We start from the raw sequence: 26,250 nt of genomic DNA on the forward strand, positions 1-26,250 counted from the left end.
ATCACAACACCATGGCCTTTTTGTCAATGGGGCCTTGACCTTGTGGGTAAGATTCATCCATCTTCATCCAATGGCCATAAATTCATTATTACTGCCACCGAATATTTCATAAAGTGGATCGAAGTTGTTCCACTTACCCAAGTCACCGATAAGCAGATCGTCTCATTCATCCTCAACTACATCATCTGCCGGTATGGTGTACCCATGTCCATCATAATAGATAATGGTCTTCCTTTTAAAAATCAGGATGTCCGTGAACTTTGTGAGAAATTTCATATCCAACACCGCTTTTCCACTCCCTACTACCCACAAGGCAATGGTCAGGCCGAAGCATCCAATAAAAACATATTAAGGATCCTAAAGAAGACAGTCAATGATGCCGGCCGTGATTGGCATGTTCAACTGAATCCAGCACTATGGGCATATCGAACTAGCATTCGAACCCTTGCAGGCGCAACTCCCTACTCATTGGTCTATGGCGTCGAAGCTATCTTACCTATTGAGATTGAGATACCATCACTATGGGTTTCCTTGCATAATCTAATAGATGATGAAGCGTACAGAGTCTCACGCCTCCAAGACTTAGAATTACTTGATGAGAAGCGACAAGTTGCATACAATCATCTCAAAGCCTATCAGCAGCGCATGAGCAGAAGCTACAATCACTGAGTTAGACCTCGTGCATTTGAGGTAGGTGATCTTGTTCTTCGAGAGAATCCTCGCAACCAACCAAACAGAGAACATCAGGGCAAGTTTGAATCAAACTGGCTGGGCCCATATGTTGTCACTGCTGTATTCGGGTTCGGGGCATATCAGTTGGCTACATCAGAAGGAGAACCGCTCGCAGATCTAATCAACAGCATGCACCTTAAATGGTTTTATAACTAAGCTGTACAGAGCATCAGGCTCCCATATATACTGGCAAAAATACCAAAAACGTCTAGATAAATGACCTGAAGAAAATACAAAAATATCAAAAGAGTAAAAATAAAATAAAATCATGCATCCAAACGGTGAACAACCACTCCGATGGCACTTTGGGTAAGTACGATGGTGAAAACCTGGTAAACAGGCGCCACTCGTAAAAGGCTATGGCTCCATTGTCTTTCAAACTTGTTGCGATCACATCTACTTCATACATACATCCATCCATCCATCAACCATGGCTTGTTATAAATCTACAAATCCAAGAAAGTACTACATGCATCCTGCATCCCGCTTTTTTATAGTCATGTCTAAACTAGGGGCAATTCCCTTAAACTATTGATGGAAGTGGATTCTACATTGTCTTGTGATTCATTAAAGTTCTTCATTTAAAACTATCTCACAAAATCCACAAACATTCAAAACAATTCAAAATCCAAAAACATCCAAAACACTTCAAAATCCAAAAACATTCAAAACAATTCAAAATCCAAAAACATCAAAAAACATCGAAAATCACACAAAAACATGGCAACACATTGTACATACTCATCTGCACAAATACCAAACAAGCATTGAAAAAAATCCTCGCACAATGATCACTTCTCAAATTGACCAAAACAATCAACATCAACAATCAAACTGTCTTCAACAAGGATGCATCCTTCCTTACCAAAACAAAGACAAAAGTGACGTTTTCTTTGACAAGAAAATTATGATTAAGCTATCAAATACTTGGTTGATTTGTGAGTACAATCATTTGTTTATCTGTATCGGGATCTTTCAACATTATTTTGTATCGTTTGCGCATTATTTCCGATGAAGTTCTGGGGCATGTACTAATGGTGTCTATGTGGGAAGTTCACTAAGCTACGTGATCATAGGCAAAAATACAGTCATAGATCACTACGGCTTGCTGACTACAGCGTATGCCTCGACCATATGAGCATGAACCATTACCAAGGATCCATATTCTTTATTCTTTATGTATATACTGTTTGTTTGCAGGTACAATGCTCTTTCTTTGGTTCCTCCTACCTCATCCAAACTGGATAAAGGCTTTATCTCTTATTACGATATGCACTTGTCTCAGGATATGATCAGCCTAAGATCACGGAGGACGATCCAAGTCATGCATGAAAGGAGATAATCCTTGTCTGTTCCGCAAGCAATACTCAGGTCAACTTGATCCATTATATCAAGTTGCTTGTATTAACTTGCTATATCAAATCCATGTAAGAAATACTCTGGTCATCTTGAATCTTTATGTCAAGCTGCTTGTATTTTCTTACAACATTTTAAAGCTCAATGATAAAAATAGAGCACTATGGATCGTCATCTCATCTCATCTGTATATATTGCATTTCATTGCATTCCACCCCTCCATACATTCATAATAGCTGCATATCATGCATACATAGTCATAATAATGCATACTCTATTTTACTCATCTTCTTCCATAGGACTCGGTCCTAGTCCTCCATATCTTCTATCTAACATCGAATCCCCCATCACCTTCCCTATCTTGATCATCAACATCATCCTAATCCCTTCATCGCTTCCCATCTTCACTCATCCACAAAATTAAACCAGTTACTCTGTCTACACAGATACATCGACTCCCACACACCTAGACTATCAACAGATACTCTGATCAAGTATCTTCGGGTCTCAACAAGTAATCGATCATGGTAATCCTAGACTACATCAGACATTTATCATGATGACCTAGTCTCAATGGGGTTGCCATGATTTCCCACAACCATCCATCACACGCACACACTATCAATTGATCAACCAATCAAACACAATCCAACGAACAATTACATCAATTGTCTACGTCTCAATGAGTATTTTGCTTCATATACCTTGACTTCATCGGACGATTACATCAATTGTCTAAGTCACATCAGGTTACTTTGATTCACTTACTCAGACTTTATCATGTCCAAGCGACCAACTGACATCAACTGTCACGCTTTGACTTGATCGGGGCAATCAAACCGATTGCACCAGGTTGTCCAACTAATTTTGATCAATTGTATCGCATCAATCCAAACCCCACACTACATCTGCTATGTATCTTTTGCACCCCACACTACATCTGCTATGTATCTCTTGCATGACCTCAGGGTACTCGATGGCTTGTTGTTTCTTCATATTCACTCCATTTTCTCCCATTCTTTCATCATTAGTTCTAATTTCTTCTATTCTACCTCCCCTCCACTTTTCATTCTTTTTTGAGAGATCGCCCGATTTTTCAAAAAAAATCAGCCCATCTCTCGAAGGGGCATACCACCCATTAAATTTACATTTTATGGGGCATATTTCTTCACACCTATTTTTCTTTCTTTGAAACGACGCGATAAAACCGCACCGTCTCAAAGAGGGGCAAATGTAGTCACATAAATCTGTCCACTTAATTAAATGAATATTTAGTATTTATTTGATTATTTAACCATCAATCAATAATTAATTAAATTAATATATTTAATTAATTCATCTTCACCCTCTTCTCCTATTAACTAAATAAATTATTCAATTTATTTGATTTAATTCACTTAACAAATTCAGACCATTAATTATATAAATAAATCATATTTATTTAATTAAATATTCTTTCACATTTAAATAAATTAATATTTATTTAAATCCCCCAAAATCCCACCTCTCACATTTAAATAAACTAACATTTATTTAAATCACCTTTATCCTCTACCCACTTGTATTTTCCTACAAATGCAAGTTGCACAACTATTTTAAATAAATCATTTATTTAAATCACCTTTATCCTCCACCCACTTGCATTTTCCTACAAATGCAAGTTGCACAACTATTTTAAATAAATTATTTATTTAAAATCCTATTTATCCTCACCCACTTGAAACCTTTAATGGTTTCCCTTAAAGTCTTCAAACTTAATGGCTTCCTTCTAGAGTCTTCTCAAACTTTTAATGGCTTCCCTTAAAGTCTTCTTAAGACTTTAATAGGTTCCCTTAAAGTCTTCAAATTTAATGGCTTCCTTCTAGAGTTTTCTCAAACCTTTAATGGTTTCCCTTAAAGTCTTCAAACATTTAATGTTTTATCTTCCTTTTTCTCATTTAAATAAATTAATATTTATTTGAATATTTACCCAAATGCAAATTACACCATTTAATTGAAATAAATGATTTTATTTTAATCGAAAATACCAAAATTCCTCCCACTTGCATTTTCCTACAAAATCCACTTGCATGCCTAAACCCCTTCTAGATTCTTCTAAACCCTTCCTAATTAACCTAATCCATCCCCTAAATATTGTCACATTCCTAAGCAAATTGGAGTCACTTCTCAAAGACTCCAAAGTCTTTGAAAAGCAATTAATGCTTTATGTGTTCAACAAATTAACCTCTAAAGTCTTCCAAACCACTTATGGCTCTTACATGACCATTAATGGTTAATTCCACTTGCACCCATGGTTAAGGACTTTGACCCCTAACTTAACCCTCATGTAACCCATGTGTCTCTTCAAAACATTTATTTTTTTTGACTAGGGTAACCATCATGTCCCCTCAAGCATTTAATGCTCCTTATCTCTCCTCTCAAGCCTCCTCATAGTGACATTTGTCAACATGGGATTGGGTTGAAAGTCCTCACATGGATTGAATACCATTCAATCCTGACCCTTGTTGAGATTACTCAATCTCAACCATCCATTGCTCTATTTTTTCTATAAATAGAGCCCGTTTTTTCATAATCCAGATCTTGAAAACTTGTATGCATTTAACCTATAGGCATTTTAGAGAGCATTTAGCATAGCAAACTAAAATCTTATTATTTTGGTTAAAATCAATCATTTTAATAGCATCTAGTATTTTAGCTTTTCATTTTACATTTGGAGCACAATACTAAAATCTCAATCCTCCATAAGCATCCATAGTGCAAAAAGCTGCTGAGAGTTACACTATTTTGGAACTTGGAGAGGAGAGGAACAAGGGAGAAGGAGCTAAGAGCATGCTAGGAGGCATTTGGAGATGCCTTATTATCTTTGTTTCATTTGTTAGATATATTAGCATGATTTTAGTATCTCTTTTGATATGCCTGTTTAGATTAGTTTTTGATTGACTAACACTAACGATTTTTTTGTGTCTTGTGTTGTTTGTCATTTGCTAACTTTGTCCATTTCACAAAACATCAATATTATTTATTAATTTTTTAAAATTATTATTATTATTAATATTTGTATCTAGGAATATTTTCTCTTTGCATTTAGTTCATTCTATTTTAATTTCCAATTTAGAAATTTGAAAATTATTTTAATTATTTCTTTTTTTATAAAATCACACATAATAATTAAAAGTTACTAGAATTAATTTAATTTATAATTGTTTGTCATTATTATATGTTCATTGGTAGCCATAAGCAACTTGTTCATTCCAATGAAAGAAATATTAATGTAACTAACCTTAACTTTTAAAAGTTAAAATTAATCATTTATGTAATTACTACAAAAACAAGAGCTGTGAGATAGCATGAGTCCCTGCCTTTAGCTAAAAACATGCTAGCAATGCAGTAAAGTGTTGAGAACAATTAAGTAGTATAAAGTTACTTTGAGCATGTAAAAAATGTATATAATAAATAATATTATATATGATAAATTTTTTAATTTGGGTGAGCTTATATTTGACATAGTAGGAACTTTTTCTTTTCATAATTTCTAATTTATATAAAGATTGTAATTAATCAAACTATAAATAGATATGCAAGTAATTAGTAAAAATATTGTAATTTATATATTATAATTTAAACATTATTCCTGCTGCTTCATGTCAGTTAGACTAGCTATTTTTGCATGCATAGGACAATTGGCAAATAATGTAAACTCAGTGAGGACAATTAGCAAATAGTGTAAACTCAGTGAGAACAATTTAGGCAACAAACCTTTGACGTGTAACTTGCTAAAGATTTCAATTGTGATTCAATATGAATATTGAAAAATCACAGTTGTAGGCAACTCCCAGATGAGGATCAATAGGTTATGGGTAATTTCTGGCGGAACAAGGAGAAAGGGAGTGGTGGTGGTGAATATCATTGCAAAAGTGCTCATAATAATCATCTTGTGGGCAATTGTGGAGCTAAAATTCAGATTTTAGATTTTGGAAAGAAGAAATAGAGGAGCGGCCTGGTGCAGTATTTGCATCTCTTTTCAATCTTTGGTGCTTAAAACTTGACAAAAGTTCACTTAATTAGGTTCCCACAAGATGCCTTTGTAGCATTTTCAAAGTTTGAGGTTCTTGATCTGAGTGGGATTTGCAAGATGCCACATTTGCAAGAGTTTTTGATGAGAAAGCGTTTGCAAGAAGTCCCTTCTTATTTGTCCATCTTAAGGAAACTCCAAATTTTTTATTTAGGCCAGAATAATCTGTCTGAAATTTCAAAGATTTTCCAACATTTAACATGCCTGGTGGAGCTTGATTTATTTTTGTAGCCCTTCAGGTCAAACATATTCACTGCATGGGAGAGATAGAGTGGGGAAGAGTGAGAGAGAGGGGGGATAAGGAGATAGAGATAAAAAGGGTATAGATAAAGATAGAGATGGAGGAAAGGGATATGGAGAGAAGGAGAGGGAGATAAAGAGATGAGATGGGGATAGATAGAGATGAAAGAGATAAATATGTAGAGGTAGAGGTAGAGATCTAGGGAGAGATAGAAAGATAAATATAGAGATAGGAAGTGATATATTGATAGAAATAGAGTGAGGGAGAGATGTAGGGGTGAAGAGAGAGGGATATAAAGCAGAAGTGATAGAAAAATATAGAGGAAGAGGGAGAAGGAAAGATAGATGTATATGACAATATAGAGTGTGGAGAGTAATAAGGATTCATTGCCAATATACACATGTTATGTTTGTGATAGGGAGAGAGGAGATAGAAGGGGGAGAGATAATATATAAGAAATGGCATTTAATATAATATCTTAAAATATTTGATATAATAATAAGCATAAATTATGTTATATATTTAAAAAAACAAACAAATATAATTGAATAATAATTTTATATAAAAATTAAATATATAACATTTAACTATATAATATTATAATATGAAGTTTTTTTATAAAAATGTAACATGTTTATATCATATTATTTTATTTTATAAATTAATTTTAAATTAATATTTTAGAGGAATTTTTAAAACATAATAATTAACAATAATAATTTAAAAAATATATATAACCAAAAGAGCTCGGAAAATAGCTTCAATCCTCTCCATAGGGTTTTTGAAGATATTTATTAGCAATTTGCCTTTCCTCTTGGTGCTATATTTGGTAAAGATTAAAAATTTACATTTTATAATGTAATTGTGTGGGCCCCATTATTTGTTTCAAACATTAGAAAATTATCTAATTTTTTTTTGTTCACATTTCATTGGCTATCTATTTTTATTTTAAGGAAAAGAAAAAAAAGCCCACAAAAAAGTTTAGGAAAAAGCTCACCAGCCAATCAGAAAAATGTAAAAAGAGAAAGAAAAACATGTTAATAAATAAAATAATGTGAACTATAATGTAAACTCTAGTATAAAAATCTGACATGGTTTTCGAAGCAAATTTACTTGGATAAATGAGGGAGATGGAAACATTAGTCTCCACTTATAGCTAAGCAGGACTAATAAGGTTGCAAGTATTCAAATTTCCACAATGAATATCATGAAGGATATAAAGGTCATTAGGAAGTTGAAAATGGATGACATGGACTACTTGTTGGAATCAAGGGTTGAGATTGAATTTGATTCCTTGGGATGAGGAAATGGACATGCATCCAAGAGATTAGGAGGTTGGACCAATTAGAGGGTAGGAGATTATGAGGGAGGAAATGGGACATGGAGTGGCAAGGGGAGTGGAAACCTCTCAAGGTGCCACTTGACATGTTTGGGAGAGTTCTAACGATTTAAATAAATAAATATTCATACGATTTAAATAAATAAATATTCATATGCATTTTAATCCCAAATTAAATAAATTGAGGCATTTATTTAATCTAGGTGAGAAGGATATGGAATATTAATTAAATGAGATTTAATAAATGTAGAGGAGTGAATATTGATTAAATAATGAGAGATTATTTAATTAAATGATGGATGAAGGGATAGTAATTAAATAATAAAATATTATTTAATTAATGGGACAGTAAATTAAATTGGAGGGAATTTAATGAGAGATTAGGGAAATGGAGAAAATTAATAATATGCCCCAATCTTAGGTGTTTATAATTTAAATTCTATTAAATTAAATTATTAAGTAATAATGATGATTCCTTTATAAAACCATTACATTATTAAGTGAATATTAATATTTATTCCAAATAACTATGGAATGTGCCTCTATCATTAAACATATACTATATTTTTAATGAAAAAATTGGAGATTTGTTGGTAAATCATTAGATTATAACTGTGAATCATTTTACATTGTACACCATGCAATATAATGCTACTAAGACAAAATATTTTTAAAAATATTTTAAACTTATATGTAAATACTAAATAATAAACATCCGTTTTTTAAGTAACATTTAATTATGAATTTAATGTTTAAATTTTTAATATTTATATATATGTCAAAATTTACAATAATTACATAAAAGATGCTCTATTTTAAAATAACAATAAATCACAAATTGACATGTTATAACTAATGTATAAAAAAAAATAAACATATTATAATTATATATAAAAACCAGAAAATAATAAATAAATATTAAAAAAAAAATTAATATCCTTATTGATATTAAAATAATTATATTATTTCAACACTATTCTTTTAAAATTTCATGAAACGGCCTAAGTTGTTTGAAAAAAGAAAACCTCTTATTTACAAAAAGAGAAAGGGTTTTCAAATCCCCATTTAAAAACCCAGAAAAATTAATTTATCAAATTTTCATCTTTCAGCTGCGTAGATTTTTCCCATTAAAAATCTAAGTAGGATCTACCATACCCATTAGTAAATCTGACAGTGAATTTTATCAATTAACGGGGCTACACTTAATCCTGTAAACCCCAGCAAAAAATGAAACAGTCAATGATTGATCAAAAAATTAATAATTTTTAAAATAGCTTAATAAGAAGAAAAATAAAACTTTGGTATAAGATTAAATTTTTCATTTTGCACAGTTACCAAAACATGTTAATGCTGGAGGTGAAAACATTAGTTCCCTGCTTAAGGCAGGGACTAATAATCAAATTATTTGAGTGTACATGCACTCAATTATGAAGTTTTTGTGGCCTCATCTCCATAGCCCATAAATTTATTTTGTCCATGTTTATTTATTGTCATAAAATTGTACATGAAACTAAATCAAATCAGGTATGGGTACAAGGAAAATAACATGTCCTATGCAATTTAAAAGTAACTTCCTCCCGTGGAACTTTCCCCTGTACAAAACCCAACTTACCAGTTACTATAATTATGAATGACATATTAAATATCGCACTTGCAAACATTTTATGTCTTGATCCCTCAAATGTCTTCTCTATATCTTTATCTCTATCATTCACTCTATCTCTCCTACTATATATATCTCTTTGTTTCTCTATCTCTATCTAGATCCATATTTCTTCTTCCATCTAATGGAGAGATAAGAGATATAAAGGTAAGTAAATATGGAGAAAAGAGAAACTAACTTTTGATTAGCTGTCATACCAAAAATCTATGGATGGCATGCATCCTTAGGGATTTATGCTTAGGGCAGCATGTCCTTATTCTTTTTTTTTCTATTAGTATTTACCTCTCTCTCTCTCTCTCCTCTCTCTCTCTCTCTCTATCTATCTATCTATCTATCTATATATATATATACATATATCACTCTATCTCTTCATCTCTTTCCCTATCCATCTCTCTCCATCTCTAGTGCAGCCATTTGTTAGGAGGGACCTCAAAGAGATCAATCCGGACTGGGCAACAAGAGTAAACACAACGGAAACAAGAGGATATGATGGAGGCAATGCAGAATTGAATGAATTAGATCATGAAAACTGATTATAGATAACCAGTAACATCCAGGATATAAGATTCGGCTCACTAGCGTGCTACATACATGCTCAATTACAGAATTGGTCAACTCTAGACCTCTAATTCTTAAGATCTATCTTCTTTCTAACTGAATTATGATGCTTAATTACATTGATTTATATGGTCCAAGGAGATCCGGTCGGCCCAAAAGGGATCAAATGCCGAAGAACAAGATCAAACCTATAATACAAACAGGTCGGCCTCCACCAAAGAGATTCCTCCGGAAAATCCAAAGGATGAAGTGCGGATCAAAGGGAAGGTCGGTCACACGCCAAGGAATATTGGGATCAACAAATTGAGGCTTCGCAAGCTACGAAAAGGGTCCACAAGATTCGCCAATGCAAATAGGTCCAAGCGATTTCGGGGCCAGAAAACTATCTCGGAATCCGGAATAGATAACTTGATGGAAAATTATCCAAACGCTATGTGGTTTAGGAATAAGGAAGATGATCATGTCCTCAAGAAAAATCCAGCTCCGCAAGATCCAATGAGCTAATGCACGAAAATGTAGAAAGAAATGTTGAAACTACAAAACAAAAAACAAACTAGAAAGGAAATGTTTTTGGTTGATGCAAGATTGCCAAGAACCGAGGATGCTCCTACATCAGACATCTAGGGTTGTTGAAAAAGTGAGTCTCTCACTTTGTTGGGATAAGAGGAAAACCAAGGCAATCCACCTTTGCTTGAGAAATCTAAGATGAATCTTCAACTAGTTTGTCTTTCCACTTCACAAGGTACTCCTTATACAGACTGCTCTGGGTACTACGCCCAATCCTACTGTCCAAAATGTCTTCAATCTAATCTGGCTCCTTCTGGGGCTATTGTTTCTCCAAGTCTGCAATATTGTCTTCACTAAATTCTGATTCATGATACTAAATGTAGATCTGCAATGTTGAATATAGGTGAAATACTCAAACTATCTAGTAGCTCCACTTCATATGCATTTCCGAAACTGAACTTCCTCGAGATCTTACAAGGTCCAAACTTCCTCATCTGCAATTTGTTATAGGTTCCAACTGGAAATCTCTCTTTTCTCAGATATACCATCACTTCATCGTCAACTTCAAATTCCTTATGTATCATCTTCTCATTTGTTTTCTCCTTATACTTATTGTTCATATCCTCCAAATGTTGCTTAACCTAAATATGCAAGGCCTTCATGTGATCTACAATTTTTTCTGCTTTTGCACTCCTTTTGTCTTCAATACTGATATCTCTCAATTCTGGTATACCTCTAGGGTGTGCTTCGGTATTCCTATTCACTGAATTATTGTAGGCAAACTCTGCTTGTGCAAGAATCAAATCCCAACTTCCAGTTTTCTCTCAAACTAAGCATCTCAACAAATTTCCCAAGCTCCTGTTTACTACCTCAGTCCGTCCATCAATCTGTGGGTGAAAAGTAGAATTGAACTTCAAATCTGTCTTCATCTTCTTCCAAAGTGTTCTCCAAAAATTAAAAAACAAACTTAGTGTCTTTGTCTGAAACTATGCTTTTAGGTAATCCATGCAATCTCACTACTTCCTTGAAAAATAAATCAGCTATATGCACTGCATCTGATGTTTTCTTACAAGGTATGAAATGAGTCATCTTTGAGAATCTATCCACCACCACAAATATAGAATCATTTCCTCTTCGTGTCTTAAGCAATCCAAGTATGAAATCCATGCTTATGTCCTCCCAAGGTCTCTCTGGTACTGTCAAAGGTTTATTTCTGACTACTACCTTTTGCAACTTGACAAACTCTACAACTCTGCACAAATTTCCTAACATCCTTATGAATCTGAGGCCAAAAGTAATGTTCACTCACCAATGCTATTGTTTTGTCAACACCAAAGTGTCCGACTAATCCTCCACTATGCTTCTCCTTTTATCAGATTCTCCCTCATAGAACTCTTAGGTATACACAACTGAACTCCTCTAAATAATATCCCATCCTGAATGAAATAGTCCAACCATTTGCTTCTATCTACCATAACTGGTGCTTTACATGCTTTCCAAGGTTCTACAAAATCTAGGTCATCATCTTACAAGGTCTTCAACCCATCAAATCCTAATACTGACACTCTCATCTATGTCAACAAATTCCTCCTACTCAATGCATCAACAACTTTGTTTGACTTCCCACTCCTATGCTTCAACACAAAGGTGTAACTCTGCAAAAATTCTACCCATCTCATATGTCTCTGATTCAACTTACTCTGACTGTTCAAATATTGCAAGGCTTTATAGTTAGTATACAACACAAATTCCTTAGGCAACATGTAATGTCTCCATTTCTTCAAGGCTTGAACTATGGCATAAAATTCCTAATCATACACTGAATATCTCCTCCTGGCGTCATTCAACTTTTCACTAAAATAAGCTACTGCTCTCCCTTCTTGACTCAATACTGCTCCAATTGCATTCCCACTTGCATCACAGTCCACTTGAAATAATTTGTTAAAATCTGGTATAGCTAACACAGGTTGTTCAGTGACCTCTTACTTCAGCAATTCAAAACTTTTATTTGTTACCATAAAAACATCATTCTAGAATAATCATCAATAAATATTATGAAATATTTGTCACCATAAAAACATCTAGTCCTCATAGGACCACATAAGTCAGTGTGCACCAAATCTAAAATATGCGTAGAAGAAAAAGATTTGCTCTTAAAAGAAGATGTAGTCATCTTACCCAGCTAACATTCTTTACACATCACATTGTCTGGCTTAACAAGTTGTGGCATGCTTCTCACCATACTAGATTTGCTGACCTTAACCACATTATCAAAGTTCACATGAAAAAACCTTCTATGTCATAACCATCTTCAACCTTAGCAACCAAACAACTGTTAACATTAGTATTCAGATGGAATAAGTTACCTTTAGTTTGTTTACCGGTAGCAATTAGTTCTCCTTTGCATCCTAAAACCCTGCACACTCCATTCTTGAACTCAAGATGATAACCTTTGTTATTCAACTGACCAACACTCAACAAGTTATGTTTCAAACCTTCAACCCAACATACATCATTAGTATTACTTTTACCATTCAAAGAGATAGAACCTTTACCTTTTACCATACAGGGTAAATTGTTCCCAAATCTTACTACACCGCCATCAAGTTCGTTAAGAGAAATAAACCTGCTCTTATCATCGATCATGTGGTGTGAGCAACCACTGTCAATAATCCATTCATCACTATTGTGAATGTGAGATACTAAAGCCTTCTTATCAGACAAATCTTCCTTAACAACAACAAAAACAATCTCCTCATTGTCTTCATCTTCAGATTCTTCATCAATGACTCCTTCATCAACTGCAACATAGCACTGTTTCTTTCCTTTTCCCTTATATTTTCTAAACTTTTCTTTTTGGTCACTATTAGGACAATTTACAACTATATGTCCTATCTTGTTACAAGAAAAACACTTAAGAGGAAGCTTGCCTTTGTACTTACCAGTGCCTCTAGGAAGTCTTTTTGCTAATAGAGCTTCAAATTCCATCAGGTTGCTTTCATCATCCATTCCTTCATTACCACCGCCATGTTGACTTGACCTGCATTCACTACTATGACAAACATCTTTCTACAGATGCTTTGAAAGCAAAATTTGTCTTAGGTACACTGTTATCAAAACTATTCAACTCAAAAGCAGTGAGTTTACCAATCAAAGAATCAACAATAACCTTATCATTGTTGACTTACCTCAACTCTTGAATAACAGACACTCTAATAGCATAGGCAGGCAATAGGGTTCTAAGCATTTTACTCACCACATTGTCTTCTTCTATAGTACCACTAGCACTCTTGATTCCACCGACAACCTCTTTAATCCTCTGTCCATACTGAGTAATATTTTCACCTTCCATCATTCTCATTTCATCAAACTTTCCTCTAAGGCTTTCTTCTTTAGCCTTTTGAACATGCTTATCACCACCATAGATTAATTCCAACTTATCTCAAACTTCAAAAGCAATTTCTAAACCATGGACATCAATGTATTCAGTATCAAAAGGTGTACTTACAATGGCTTTCAATGCTTGAATGCTTGAATGCTCCTCCTTAAGTTGATTTGCAGTCAGAGGACCGGTAGGAGGTACATACTTAGTAATAACATGCTGCCAGAACTGAGCACCCATACCTTTGATGTAAATCTTCATTATATATCACTCCATATTTTGTAGTTGTCCTTAATGAATTTGGGACCCTCTTTCTTCATCATCTTCGGATCTTTCCTCAAGATTTTAAGCTTCTCCACAAAGATGACCTAATGCTTTGATACCAATTGTTATTGTGAGGATCTAGTTGTTACTGAGAGGGAGGGGTGAACAATAAAGTGCAATCTTTTACCAATCTGAAAACACTTCTCAAAAAAAGTTCATAACCAGTACCGATGGCTGATTAAACAGTCTTCAAATAAGATTACCAAAACATTACCGGTAGCAACTGAAGTGTTCATCATTAAGCAAATACATTAAAGACATCAAATGAATAACTCAACAATCCATCCACAACATGAACACAAAGATTTTTCACATGGAAACCCAAATGGAAAAAACCACGGTGGGAATTGGTACCCACAAAATTTTTGCACTCTTTTGGAATGCGCTCTGTTAAAGGTCTAGCCCGATTAGGAGCTTTACAATAATGCCCGGTTAAGAGCAAACCCTGTTAGGAGTCACCTGATGAAGGGATTTCAACCTCACCCCTGTTAGAAGCTATACCCTGTTAGGAGTAACCTTGCTAAAAGATTTAAACCCAAATTAATGAGCCACCTGGTTAAGAGATTTACAAGATCTGGCCTGTTAAGACCTACCTGGTTAAGGGATTTTAATACTACCGCAACTGTTAGGAAACAACAGATAAATGAACTGATCAATTTAAGTTTCAATATGCTTCACACATGCAGACATCTCAATCTGGTTCGACACACTCTCCTTCTTTGATCACCAACACACAATCTCTTCTCAAACTCGACCTAAATACACTTTTCAACTAGGTCGGTTACAAAACCCTAACTTACAATGAATCTACATCATAGATCATATCAGATCATTACAAATCATCATACAGATCATTACAACAAATTTCAAGGCAATTACAGTCGTTGAATGATCATAACACATCACCGCACATCAATCTGATAAACTGTCAAACCCTTAACACATTCTGCTAAGCACTTCGTTGTTTCCCAAGAAATTCAATCCTAGTACGCGCTTAAATGCGATCTTATCATCACACATGGTTTCTAACACATCATCACCAAGTAATGAACATGATAGATTCACCGCCAAACCATAAAACATCACTGGTCAAAGATCTTGTTACCAGTTCTCAAACCTTGCATTGAATATACAACAATCAATTACAAACATGAATTTCGGTTCTCCAAATATGATGCGGTTCAAGTCATAGACTCCTTACAATGTCATAAGCACACATTCCAAACTGCAACACCAAACTCAACACGGATCTCTACCGCAACCATCTCCTTCACTGTTCCTGCTTACCGGTTCACTGTCAACTTAGCAAACATTCTATTACCGGTTAGACTTAGATAACTTAGATGATATACCAAGCATAAACAAACATAGTTGTCATTGTTGGAGTTATCTTTTATTACCTAATAATTATTTATTTAATTATTAGTCTATTAGACTCCATGCTTAAGCTAAACTTAGAAATCTTATAATTCTTGAGGGTTTCGAGCATCATCTTATAAGGATTCTCTCTTTGTATTTTCATAACAACTGTAATTATTGAATTGCATTCTTGTTGCACAATCAATATGACTCCTCTTTTCTGGATCTCTGAATTCTGGCCTCCATAGCTTTTTTGTTTCTCTCCTTCTGTGACACGTTTGCATGCAGGTGATCTTTGGAAACTGTAGAGTTGATTTTTCCTCAACTCCAATATGGTATCAGAGCTTTAGATATGCATGTCCATGTTCTCTTCATGAGAGATTTTGGGCCTTGTTCTTCAGATTTGAGTATTCGGGTGTTTGTGCAGTTGTTTTTTTTCCATTTTTGGGGGTAGCTGATTTTTTGGTACATTTTGGTGCCAAAAGGACCTCACGGTTGGATTTAGGAGGTCAATTCCACGAATATTGATATATAATTCAACCTATTTTGATGACAAGGGCATTTGGGCCATGATTTTTTATTAGCACGCTTTTCGAGGCACAAAAATCCTTACGGTTGTACCTGCAAATGCGTCAAAAAAATTTCGTCAATTTTTTTTTTACCCTCTTTATGCCCTACAAGGGTTTTTTTTTCTTTTGATCGTAACTTGGTCATACAGAGGTGCTTTTTCAAAAACTTTATATCATCAGAAAACTCTTTCCGAGCTCTATCCAAATCTGGAGGTTTGAACTTTTGATTTTTCTTTTTTGATGACATTTTTTGCTGTCAAAGTCAGAGGTTCCTTTTTGCACTCTAGGAGACATAACTTGAGCATCTGAACTCCGTTTTTCAAAAAATTTATATTGTTGGAAAGCTTGTTCTGTGTTCTTTCCATTAATATGAGTTTTCTTTCCAGATTCTGCTCCAAGTATATTTTATTCAGTTTTTTGCTTTTCAGCACTAGTGAATATCTTGGATGTTTCAGGTCCTGGGATCTCTTTCTTTAAGTAGGATGTCTTGTCTTTGGCTTTTTGTTTCCAATCTTCTGTCTCTTCTTATCATTGTAACATTTTATTTATGCAAACACAATGAGATAAAGTGCCACCATGCATTGTATACTTGAGATCTTGCACATCTTGTGCCTTATTGTATATGCACTACTTATAAAGTGTCATGGGGGGGTTGATGTTTGCCTTTGTTTGTCATCTACCTTTGTCACATGAGTGTTCCTCCCACGACATTCGCCTCATGTTGTGTGTCAAGTGAGTGTTCCTTCCACGACACTATGTACTTTCTTTGCATCTTCGATGTTCCTGGTTCTTCGTCATGCAATTCTTGTTGGTCGTTCTTTTTAGTGTACCTGTCCCTCTTCCTTTTCAACATTATGGGGAGGTTTGTCATGTTATTCTAATGCTTCCTTGGTTCGATTGATCAGCTCTTCAAACTTTGGTGTTTTATGCCATCTGTATCTTCGAGTTCAATTGTTTGTCTTTGTTTGCCATCTGATTCGAGTAGTGTCATTTGAGGGCACTCATGCAGATTATAGTCTTCTCTACCTGGTCATGTTCTATTTCAGTGGAAGTTCTTTAGATCAGCAGTTACTCTTCGACAATGTTTGCAGCTATTTCATGCTTCAATCGTGTTCTTCATTCTCTCTTTTTTGTTCCTATCTTTTGGAACACTCTTGTTTGGAGGCTTCTTAGTTCTTTACTTGAGCTTTAATCTCTTCTTGGAGATGAGTTTTGTTCACACAAGGTTTTCTCTTTTTTTCTCCACTTTACAGAGATTTTATTGTACTTGGGTACCTCATCAAGCCTAGTTGTCGGGACCCATTGTTGTTTTCCTGCATTTTTTACATGTTTTTTTAATCCTTAGTTGTTTTTTTAGCTACTCCCTGAGTTCATCTTAAGGGGGGGTGTTGGAGTTATCTTTTATTAGCTAATAATTATTAGTCTATTATACTCTATGCTTAAGCTAAACTTAGGAATCTGATAATTTTTTAGGGTTTTCACTTTTAGGGTTTCGAGTATCCTCTTATAAGGATTCTCTCTTTGTATTTTCATAACAACTGTATTTATTGAATTGCATTCTTGTTGCACAATCAATAAGACTCCTCTTTTTTGGATCTCTGAATTCTAGCCTCCATAGCTTTTTTGCTTCTCTCCTTCTGTGACAAGTTTGCATGCAGGTGATCTTTGGGAACTGTAGAGTTGATTTTTCTTCAACTCCAATAGTCATCAATGACAACACAAATAACTGTTCACTAAGCATCATATCATAATTATATCATCACTAACAATCTATCAATATATCATCACCAACAGTCATTTACCAGTACACCATCATCTCCATCAATTATGCCAATATGCCAACATTATATGGTCCAAGGAGATTCGGTCACCCCAAAAGGGATCAAATGCCGAAGGACAAGATCAAACGTGTAATACCAACAGGTCAGCCTCTGCCAAAGAGATTCCTCCAAAAAATCTAAAGGATGAAGTGCAGATCAAAGGGAAGGTCGGCCACATGCCAAGGAACATCGGGAGCAACAAACTGAGGCTCCACAAGCTACAAAAAAGGTTTGCAAGATTCACCAATGCAAATAGGGCCAAGTGGTTCCAAGGCCAGAAAACTATCTCGCAATTCGGAATCGATAACTTACCGAAAATTTATCCAAACGCTTTCCAATTTAGGAATATAAAAGATGATCATGTCCTCAAGCAAAATCCAGCTCCGCAAGGTCCTGTGAGCTAATGCACGAAAATGTAGAAAGAAATGTTGAAACTGCAAAACAGAAAACAAACTGGAAAGGAAATGTTTTTGATTGATGCAAGATTGCCAAGAACTGAGGATGCTCCTGCATCAATCTCTCTCTCTCTCTCTCTCTCTCTCTCTCTCTCTCTATCCTTCTATCTCTCTGTTTCCCCCTTTCTGTCCCCATATATCTCCATCTCCCTTTCTCTTTCCATTTACCTCTATCTCTTCATATTTCTTGCTCGCTCTCTCTATTTCCCACTATTCCTCTCCCCCTCTATCTCTATTTTTCCACATCTACTTCTCTTTGTTTATCTATCTCTCTATATTTGTCTCCCTACCCCCCTCTCTATATCTCCTTTATCTCTATCTCTCTATCACTCTATCTCACCATCTATATCTTTCTCTATATCTCCCTCTTCCTATTCCTCTATATCTCTCTATATATCTTCCTCTCTATCTCACCCTCTCTATCTCTAACTCTCTCTTGATTTGTCTTACTCTTCCCCTATTACTATATCTTCATCCGTATCTCTATTTTCCTCTCTCCCCCTCTATCTCTAGACATGTCTCCCTCACTCTATCCATACATCTCTCTCCATCTCCCTCTTCCTAAACCTCCATTTCTAAATTTATTTGCTTATCAATCTCAAACTCTTTAGATTTCTTCTTCCATATCTCACTCTTTTTAGCTATCTCATTATCTCTCCATCTCTCTCTACCTCTTTATATATCACTTCCTAGTTCTATATTTATCTTTCCATCTCTCACTCTTTCATTTTACCCCTCTCTATATATCACACTCTCCTCTATCTCTTTATCTCTCCCTCCTTCTCCATCTCTATATTTATCTTTATCTTCCTCTCTATCTCCTTACCCCCATGATATACTGCATAAATATATGCAAAAAATGGATCAAAATTTTCCCTCATTGACCCTCCATACCTCTTCGGCATACCCTTTGCACACCAAGGTGCAATTGCTAGTAATCATACGATTCTAGGGATGTGCATCTATAAAACTAGTAATGACTTTCCAAATATATACATACTGAGTTGAGCCCTTCTTTAGAGAACATACATAATACTGAAAGAAACTCAAACCAAAAAAAATGATGCATTCGATTGATCCATGATTGATCCATGTAGAAATGTTGCAAGATTGAGCTCTAGTAAAAACCAAGGCAATCAGCTTCTACAAGCATGCAATATGCGTTATTATGATTGTTGAGTTGGTCTAAAACCTCAGAACTTGTTGAGCATTTTTAAATTTTAATAACCATGACATTAATTTATATTTAGTGTTGTTTGTTAGATTATATATTCAATCGTGAATGAACTGTTTACAAATGTCTGGTGTAGTGGTAAATTGTCATGAGTTGCCAGTGACAAGATGTCAATTCAAAATATACCACACTTTATATGATATAAAAATTGTGCGAATTTATTCAAAAAAAATTCTCAACATGATGGCAATCAGGTCGTGGCTCGATCTGAGCATTCATGGGGCAGGATAGGCATCCACGAATTTGCAATTCTTCCAAATCCACAGTAGTGTTCTATTTCTTTAACTTTGAAAGAGGTTTTGAGTGGTAAATCCATTTCTAAACAGTAGTTATTCTCATCTTTATGTAAAATTTCGTGACTTGATCACTCATGAGGCAGGACAATTAAATATCCAAATAGAGAACTAACGATCACAGAAAGCATGTGTTTGCAAGAAAAGAGGCAGGAGGCAAGATGTATTGAGTACTGAACCAGGCACAACATAGATGTATGCTTGGTTTTTTCCAAGAAAATATTCATCTGACTATCTTCTAGTAACCTCTCTAGTAACCTCTCGAATGTTATGGAATTTATGAAATTATAATTTAGCTTCTATTCAATTGAGGGAAAGCCTAAAATTCTTCAATACATGGAAAATATTATACATTTCCAACTAAATGTTTTTGTAATTGTATCAAAATCAAAGAAAATATTGTTTTTTGTTAATCTACTAAGTTACCGGTTCTTCCCCTTTTGGCCTGGGTTCTGGTTCTGGTTCTGGTTCTTGCCCGATCCTGGTTCTCCCCGGGTTCTCCTTGGGTTCCTCCTGGGTCCTTCCCAGGTGGTCGGGTTCTCTGTGGGTCGCAGGACCCACAGGGAACCCGGGTGGAACCCAGGTCGAACCCAGGAGGACCCACGTGAACCCAAGCCCGTGGTTTCCAAAAAATAGGGCCACGAGTCAAAAAAACAATAAAAAAAGACTTTTTAAAATAGTTTTTTTATAATAAAACTCTACTTTGCCCCTTTATGACTTTTTTAAAAAGACTTGAAACTTGAATATTATATTTTTTGCAAATTATGAATATGATATTAGACTTTAGTTATTAGTTTACTGATTACATTTGCGATATATGAATATTTATTGACATTGGCAATTAATAATTATGGATTTATCATTTATCATTTATGTATGGAAAGTCACATTGTATATTTTATTTTTGTATGGATTGTATGTATTGAACATATATATAATATATGGGTATATATATATATATATATATAATTAAAATATATATGTACGGACGAACCCGTACCTGTACCCAAGATTTTTTTTTTTGCCGAATTCGCGAATCCATACCCGAATCCGAACCCAAACCGGTAACTTGGTTAATTTATTACCACGATCAAACTGTTGATGGCATGGCATTCCAAAAAGACTGCTGAATTTTTATTTTTTTACATCGATATGGCTTATTTCACCAGACCATGACAGCCAAGAAACACAATCCCCAGAAATCAAACATGGTTTGGGTTTATGACCAAAGGAAAAATAGAGAAGAGAAAATCAAACCAGCAGAGTCCCCAGCCGCTGCCATAGTTCAAGCAGAAGATGCACTGTTTCTGAAAATTTGTATATTTATCAAATGCCACAAAGTTTCTGATTATCAGGAACATCACATGCACACACTTCCTCGAGTCAAACATGGCACTGTTAAAAAGGAACTCTGAAATACATAACATGTTTGTTAAAAACACTGAATTGTTGGAAAATCCTGTCACATGAGAATGTTACATCACAAAAGGTTTATCCATCCAGCGAATGGTGCACCCATGGGCTTCTAAGTGCTTAATTAGAGGACGTGGTAATTTGAACTTTAAGCATTTGTGAAGCTTCAGTTTCTTCAAACTCTCACAAGCCAACAGAGTAGAAACAAAGCTACTAACAGTTACATTCCTCAAATGAACCAGCTTCAGGTTCTGTAAGCAAGTAAGGCTAGCCAATGCTGAAAATCCAACATCTGAGACTGCACAATATGAAAGGTTGATCTGCAGAAACAAGAAACATTCCAACGTAAGATATTAAGGGGAACATGATTCAAACCATTGCACAATTTATCTGCAGAAATACCAGAAGTTCCAATATAAGATATGCAGGGGAACAGAAACAAAAACGTTTCTCAATATGAAAGATTTATCTGCAGAATAACCATAGATTCCAATGAAAGATACACAAGGGAACATGACTCAAAAAGTTGCATTTTAATTTATAATTACCTGTCGCAAATTCTGACATGAATCAGCTATTGCCAATATCCCAGCATCATCAACACGATAACACCTTTTAATATCTAACTCTGCAATGCGCTTGCAACCTAAAGCAATTGCTGAAAGACCAGCAGATGAAATTCCAGAACAACCTCGGATTTCGAGGTTATGAAGTTTACGCAATCGTGAGATAGACTTCAGAGAATCATCACTAATATTTGTGCAGTAGGAAAGGTTTATGCTCTTTAACCTTGGGCATCCATTAGAAATTGCTTCCATTCCTATATCACCCACACCTTTGGATCTGGATACATAATCTCAATTAGTAACCTGCAAACATCTTAAATTGAGAATAGTAACTTTCTTGACTTTTTCTTTTCATATGAACATTATGTAAAGATGCTGCAGACATCCATAATTCATGAAAGCACCTGTACAGATCAAGTTCTTGGAGATTTGAGCAACGTGCACCTATGTGTATGATCCCCTCATCAGATATATTTGGGCAGAATCCTAGCTTCAAAGTGATCAATTCGGAGCACCTCGAAAGGGATTCCAGTCCTGCATGAATGGATATTGTAAATACAAGGATCGTAAAAGATGAAAGATATCTCTATGGGCTAAAAACCTATTACTATCAAAATCATCTATTTCAAAACTCTCTTCCTTTTCAAATCTAAGTGAAGCATGGAACCTGTGTTGTTTACGCTACAATCAGTCAGGTCAAGCTCTTGGAGGAAAGGACAACCCTCCCCTAACATTGTCAAACTCTTTTCTGTAACCAACTGACAAGATTCAATCTTAAGAGATGAAAGATATCTGCATGATCTTGCAACAGTTGATAAAGCAACATCAGTTAGATCATGGCAGCATGTGAGATCCAACTTGTTAAGTTCTCTACGATATGCCAAAAAACCTTTCAATTCTTCATCTGTGACTCCAATACACTTGCTTAAGCTCAATTCCCTCAAATATTTGCAGCTTCTACCAACAGACTCCAGTGCAGTGCTAGAAATTTTACAACCATCAAATTTGATTATTTGCAGTCCATCAAAAGTTTGTGAGCTTGCAAGATCACTTGTAATCTGCATTATATAAATAAATATATTGTTAAATTATTAAACTATGGCTACAACATGAATTAAATTTATGTACTTAAATCCCATTAAGAAAGTTAGTCTTTACCAAAGCTTTAATACTTACTGGTATGCAATAGGCAAGAGTAAGTTGGTGCAGATCAGGGGAAACACTTGCAAAGTTGATTATTCCAGTAGTGCTGATATTGTGACACTTTGAAACATCCAGTCCCTAAGACAGCAAACAAGCAACATATCGCAGCAGATATAGATGTTTTAGGATCCAAACTTTTGGCCAGATTCTTATGATATTTTTATTTTTGTCAGTGACCAAGCAGAAACAAAACCTCGCTGAACATTAAAATTTTAAACCGTGCAATTACTTCAAATTTTTAAAAACAATAATAAATTAATTTTCTACAGAACAATACAAGTGAGAATCACGTTCTTCCAAAATCTGAAGGAATGAAAAGACAATTGGTAGAAGAAATACCAAAAGGGGGAAAACAGCAGATCTACATTATAAACCTTCGTAGGGCCTGCAGAATTTCTTGCAAACCAAAATTTTGTGTGCTTTACTGTCTAAAGAATAGGTTATCTTATGATTGGGGCTTTATGATACTTGATGTTGCAAACATTGTTGTCCTGACAGTACACTAGATAAAACTAAGATGCCATTACAAGTTGTATTCATTCCTACTATTAATAATAATAACCAAAGAATCAATAAATTGTAACTGTAATTTGCTATTAGCAACTCTCTGCAGGTGGGAATTCACTTGCTCCATAATTCTGAACTTCAGTACATGCAATACCATTTATCACTTGCATGCTAGGCTAGGTAGAAAGTCAGAGAAAACACTTAGAAACAGAGGACATGGAAAAGAAGCAAATATGAAACCACAAAGATGGCATAAGTTTAAAAGTTATGTCCTTCTAGAATTGGCCATGGAAACCTTATCCGATCCAAGAACTGTTAAGAGCACAACTTGCAATCTACAAGGATTTAAGTGGATTGACAATGCCAAGTTTGTTTTGGATTTTGGAGCATTATTAGGTCAAAAGGCCTCCCCAGGTTTTGGTCAGCTTTAAAATCCCATCAAGGGCTAGAAGGTTGTATAAAGCAAAGAATGAATAATGCAGTAACATTGGCAAAAAATCCTCAACTCATTTGAAATATAATCCAGCCAATGCACATCTCGCCAGACCAAATACTCCTCTGAAAGGAATATTCAGCACAATAAGGAGCCAAGACAGAGGCAATGGTGGCATATCTCAAAAGAGGAAGGACCTCCTTGGTGATGAAACAACCAAGAGAAAAAAAAGACAAGTAATAGAATTCAAATTGGTGTTAACATCAAGTAAAGATCAGAAGGAGACAAGATCAAGAAGTCCATTCACCAAATAAAGCAGCAAGTAGCTATCTACTAGGATGAGGATTGCCCAAAGCTGCCCAAGAAGGTTGATACTGTAGTAATCCACTCCCAAAATAAGAGGATAGCAATCAAGATGTTCAGATCAACTTTTGCCAAATTCACTCAATAGCCTAGTGGTCTATGTGAATAAAACCATGAAGAAAAATAGACTTGTCCAGAAAGTAAGCACTACCTCTCTTGTTGAAGATCAAATTCCAGAAACCAACCAGCTAGCCATCAAACAAGGTGATAAAATCACTGGGAGTAACCACCTCAATTATCAATTTTATGGATACCTTTGCAACTTTATGAAGCATTAAAACTTGAGGAAGAGAGAAGAGACCAGTTTGGATCAATGGGGATTTCAATTGATCTAAAATGGATCAACCGTAATAAGTGAACACTTTGCCTAATCTTGTAATGCAACCAATTGATTCTTTGTATGCAATGAATTGACATTTATAGTAAAACAATACCTTCAAAACAAGAGAGGAAAATGTTGCAATTAATGCCAAAGGCACAGAAACCAATGTGAAGTTATTGGAAAAGGATAAGTAGACCCCACTGCACGTTTTGGTAGATATGCAAGGGGTGATTATAATAAATTACACATTCAGCTAGGTCGAATCTGTCACCTACAAATTTTGCTAGGACCAAGTCTTTCACCTACATATTCATCCATGGCCAAAATATATCACTAACACTAATGAACAGTGATATACTAAATGTTTGCCCCCAGCCAAATTTGTCATTTACAGGTTCATCCATGGCCAAATTAGTTACTGTACCTGATAAAAGGAAGCAAAACCAACAGGTAGACGACACAACACTCCAAAAATCTCTATCTGATGTCTTTTAATGTTCCCAAAACTTTGTTATGAATTTGATAAACATGTTTGTATGAAAAATTAATATAATGAGCATGCATGGGGTAATCTAGAGTCGAGTTCAGTAGTTGCACTAAATTGTAGCTTTTGGAAATTGGTAGAGAGCATAGAGAATTCATTCAGAGCAGAATAAGATGATAATTTGTTGTAGAAATCTAATGCCAGCCACTATGACCTCTAATAGCTTGGAACATTGCATTTTTGGTGTTAATGGTGAAAGGGGCAGTCCACATTGCTGGAAATTTTACCCACACTAGGTTTCTCTGTGGTGATTTTTCTGTGGCTTGCTTGTGTGATTGGTGTAATGTTTCATGTTTCCTCGTTACACTTTCACTTCTCCATTTCCTTAAAAAACATATCCAAATGAACAACTCCATGAATGTGTGTGTATTAGCCTTGGGTACTTAGAATGTTCTTGTAAACAATTATTTCAGTCAAAGACTAAGTAGAATCTGTTTAGATGAATTTGAAATTGATAATAACCAAATACAAGTTATTGACAAGATATAAAAGCTTTTTTGAAGGAGGTTAGCAACAGTTTAGCTTAAGTCCAAGACTTTACTAATGCCCATCATTTTTATGGGAACCTAACACTGCCAAGAAATTATCACAGCCAATTTGACAGCTTTTCCATATAGCAACGAATGCAGTAGGAAGCTTGCACCAGAGCACCAATGTTGTGGAGGAATACATCTCTTAGAAATGATTGAAAATGTTCACAACACATCGTATGTTGAGGTCTTCTCTCACCTACCAACAAACCTGACTGCTCCAAGATGGAGTGCCTAGCTGGTAGTGATCAATCACCATGCAGCTGCACAATGCAAGAAACTTGATTATGTCAAGGAGATGTATGCAGACATTGTCATAGATGTTGGCATAATCATATCTAGAATAAAGACCCTAAGAGGAACAAATCAATGAGAAAATGACATTGTTGATGGGTGCACGAAGGAGTTCTGTTACTCAAAGTCAACTTATTGGCAAAATACCAAGGATGTTTTGCAGTGTAATTT

At 35.0% G+C, this 26,250-nt stretch overlaps 1 protein-coding gene across 1 annotated transcript in view; it reads right to left on the reverse strand.

The window, feature by feature from the left end:
• LOC131051729 (uncharacterized) overlaps positions 1 to 26,250 on the reverse strand; it is a 101,583-nt gene that overhangs the window by 62,111 nt on the left and 13,222 nt on the right. The window contains exons 3-7 of the mRNA XM_059211775.1: positions 23,060 to 23,164; positions 22,551 to 22,941; positions 22,288 to 22,417; positions 21,866 to 22,160; positions 21,389 to 21,637 (exon numbers count right to left, since the gene is read on the reverse strand). Coding sequence (XP_059067758.1) covers positions 21,389 to 21,637; positions 21,866 to 22,160; positions 22,288 to 22,417; positions 22,551 to 22,941; positions 23,060 to 23,164 — 1,170 coding nt within the window. The remainder of the gene's footprint in view (positions 1 to 21,388; positions 21,638 to 21,865; positions 22,161 to 22,287; positions 22,418 to 22,550; positions 22,942 to 23,059; positions 23,165 to 26,250) is intronic.

The sequence above is a fragment of the Cryptomeria japonica genome, chromosome 9, assembly GCF_030272615.1.
Source record: "Cryptomeria japonica chromosome 9, Sugi_1.0, whole genome shotgun sequence".
NCBI lineage: Eukaryota > Viridiplantae > Streptophyta > Pinopsida > Cupressales > Cupressaceae > Cryptomeria > Cryptomeria japonica.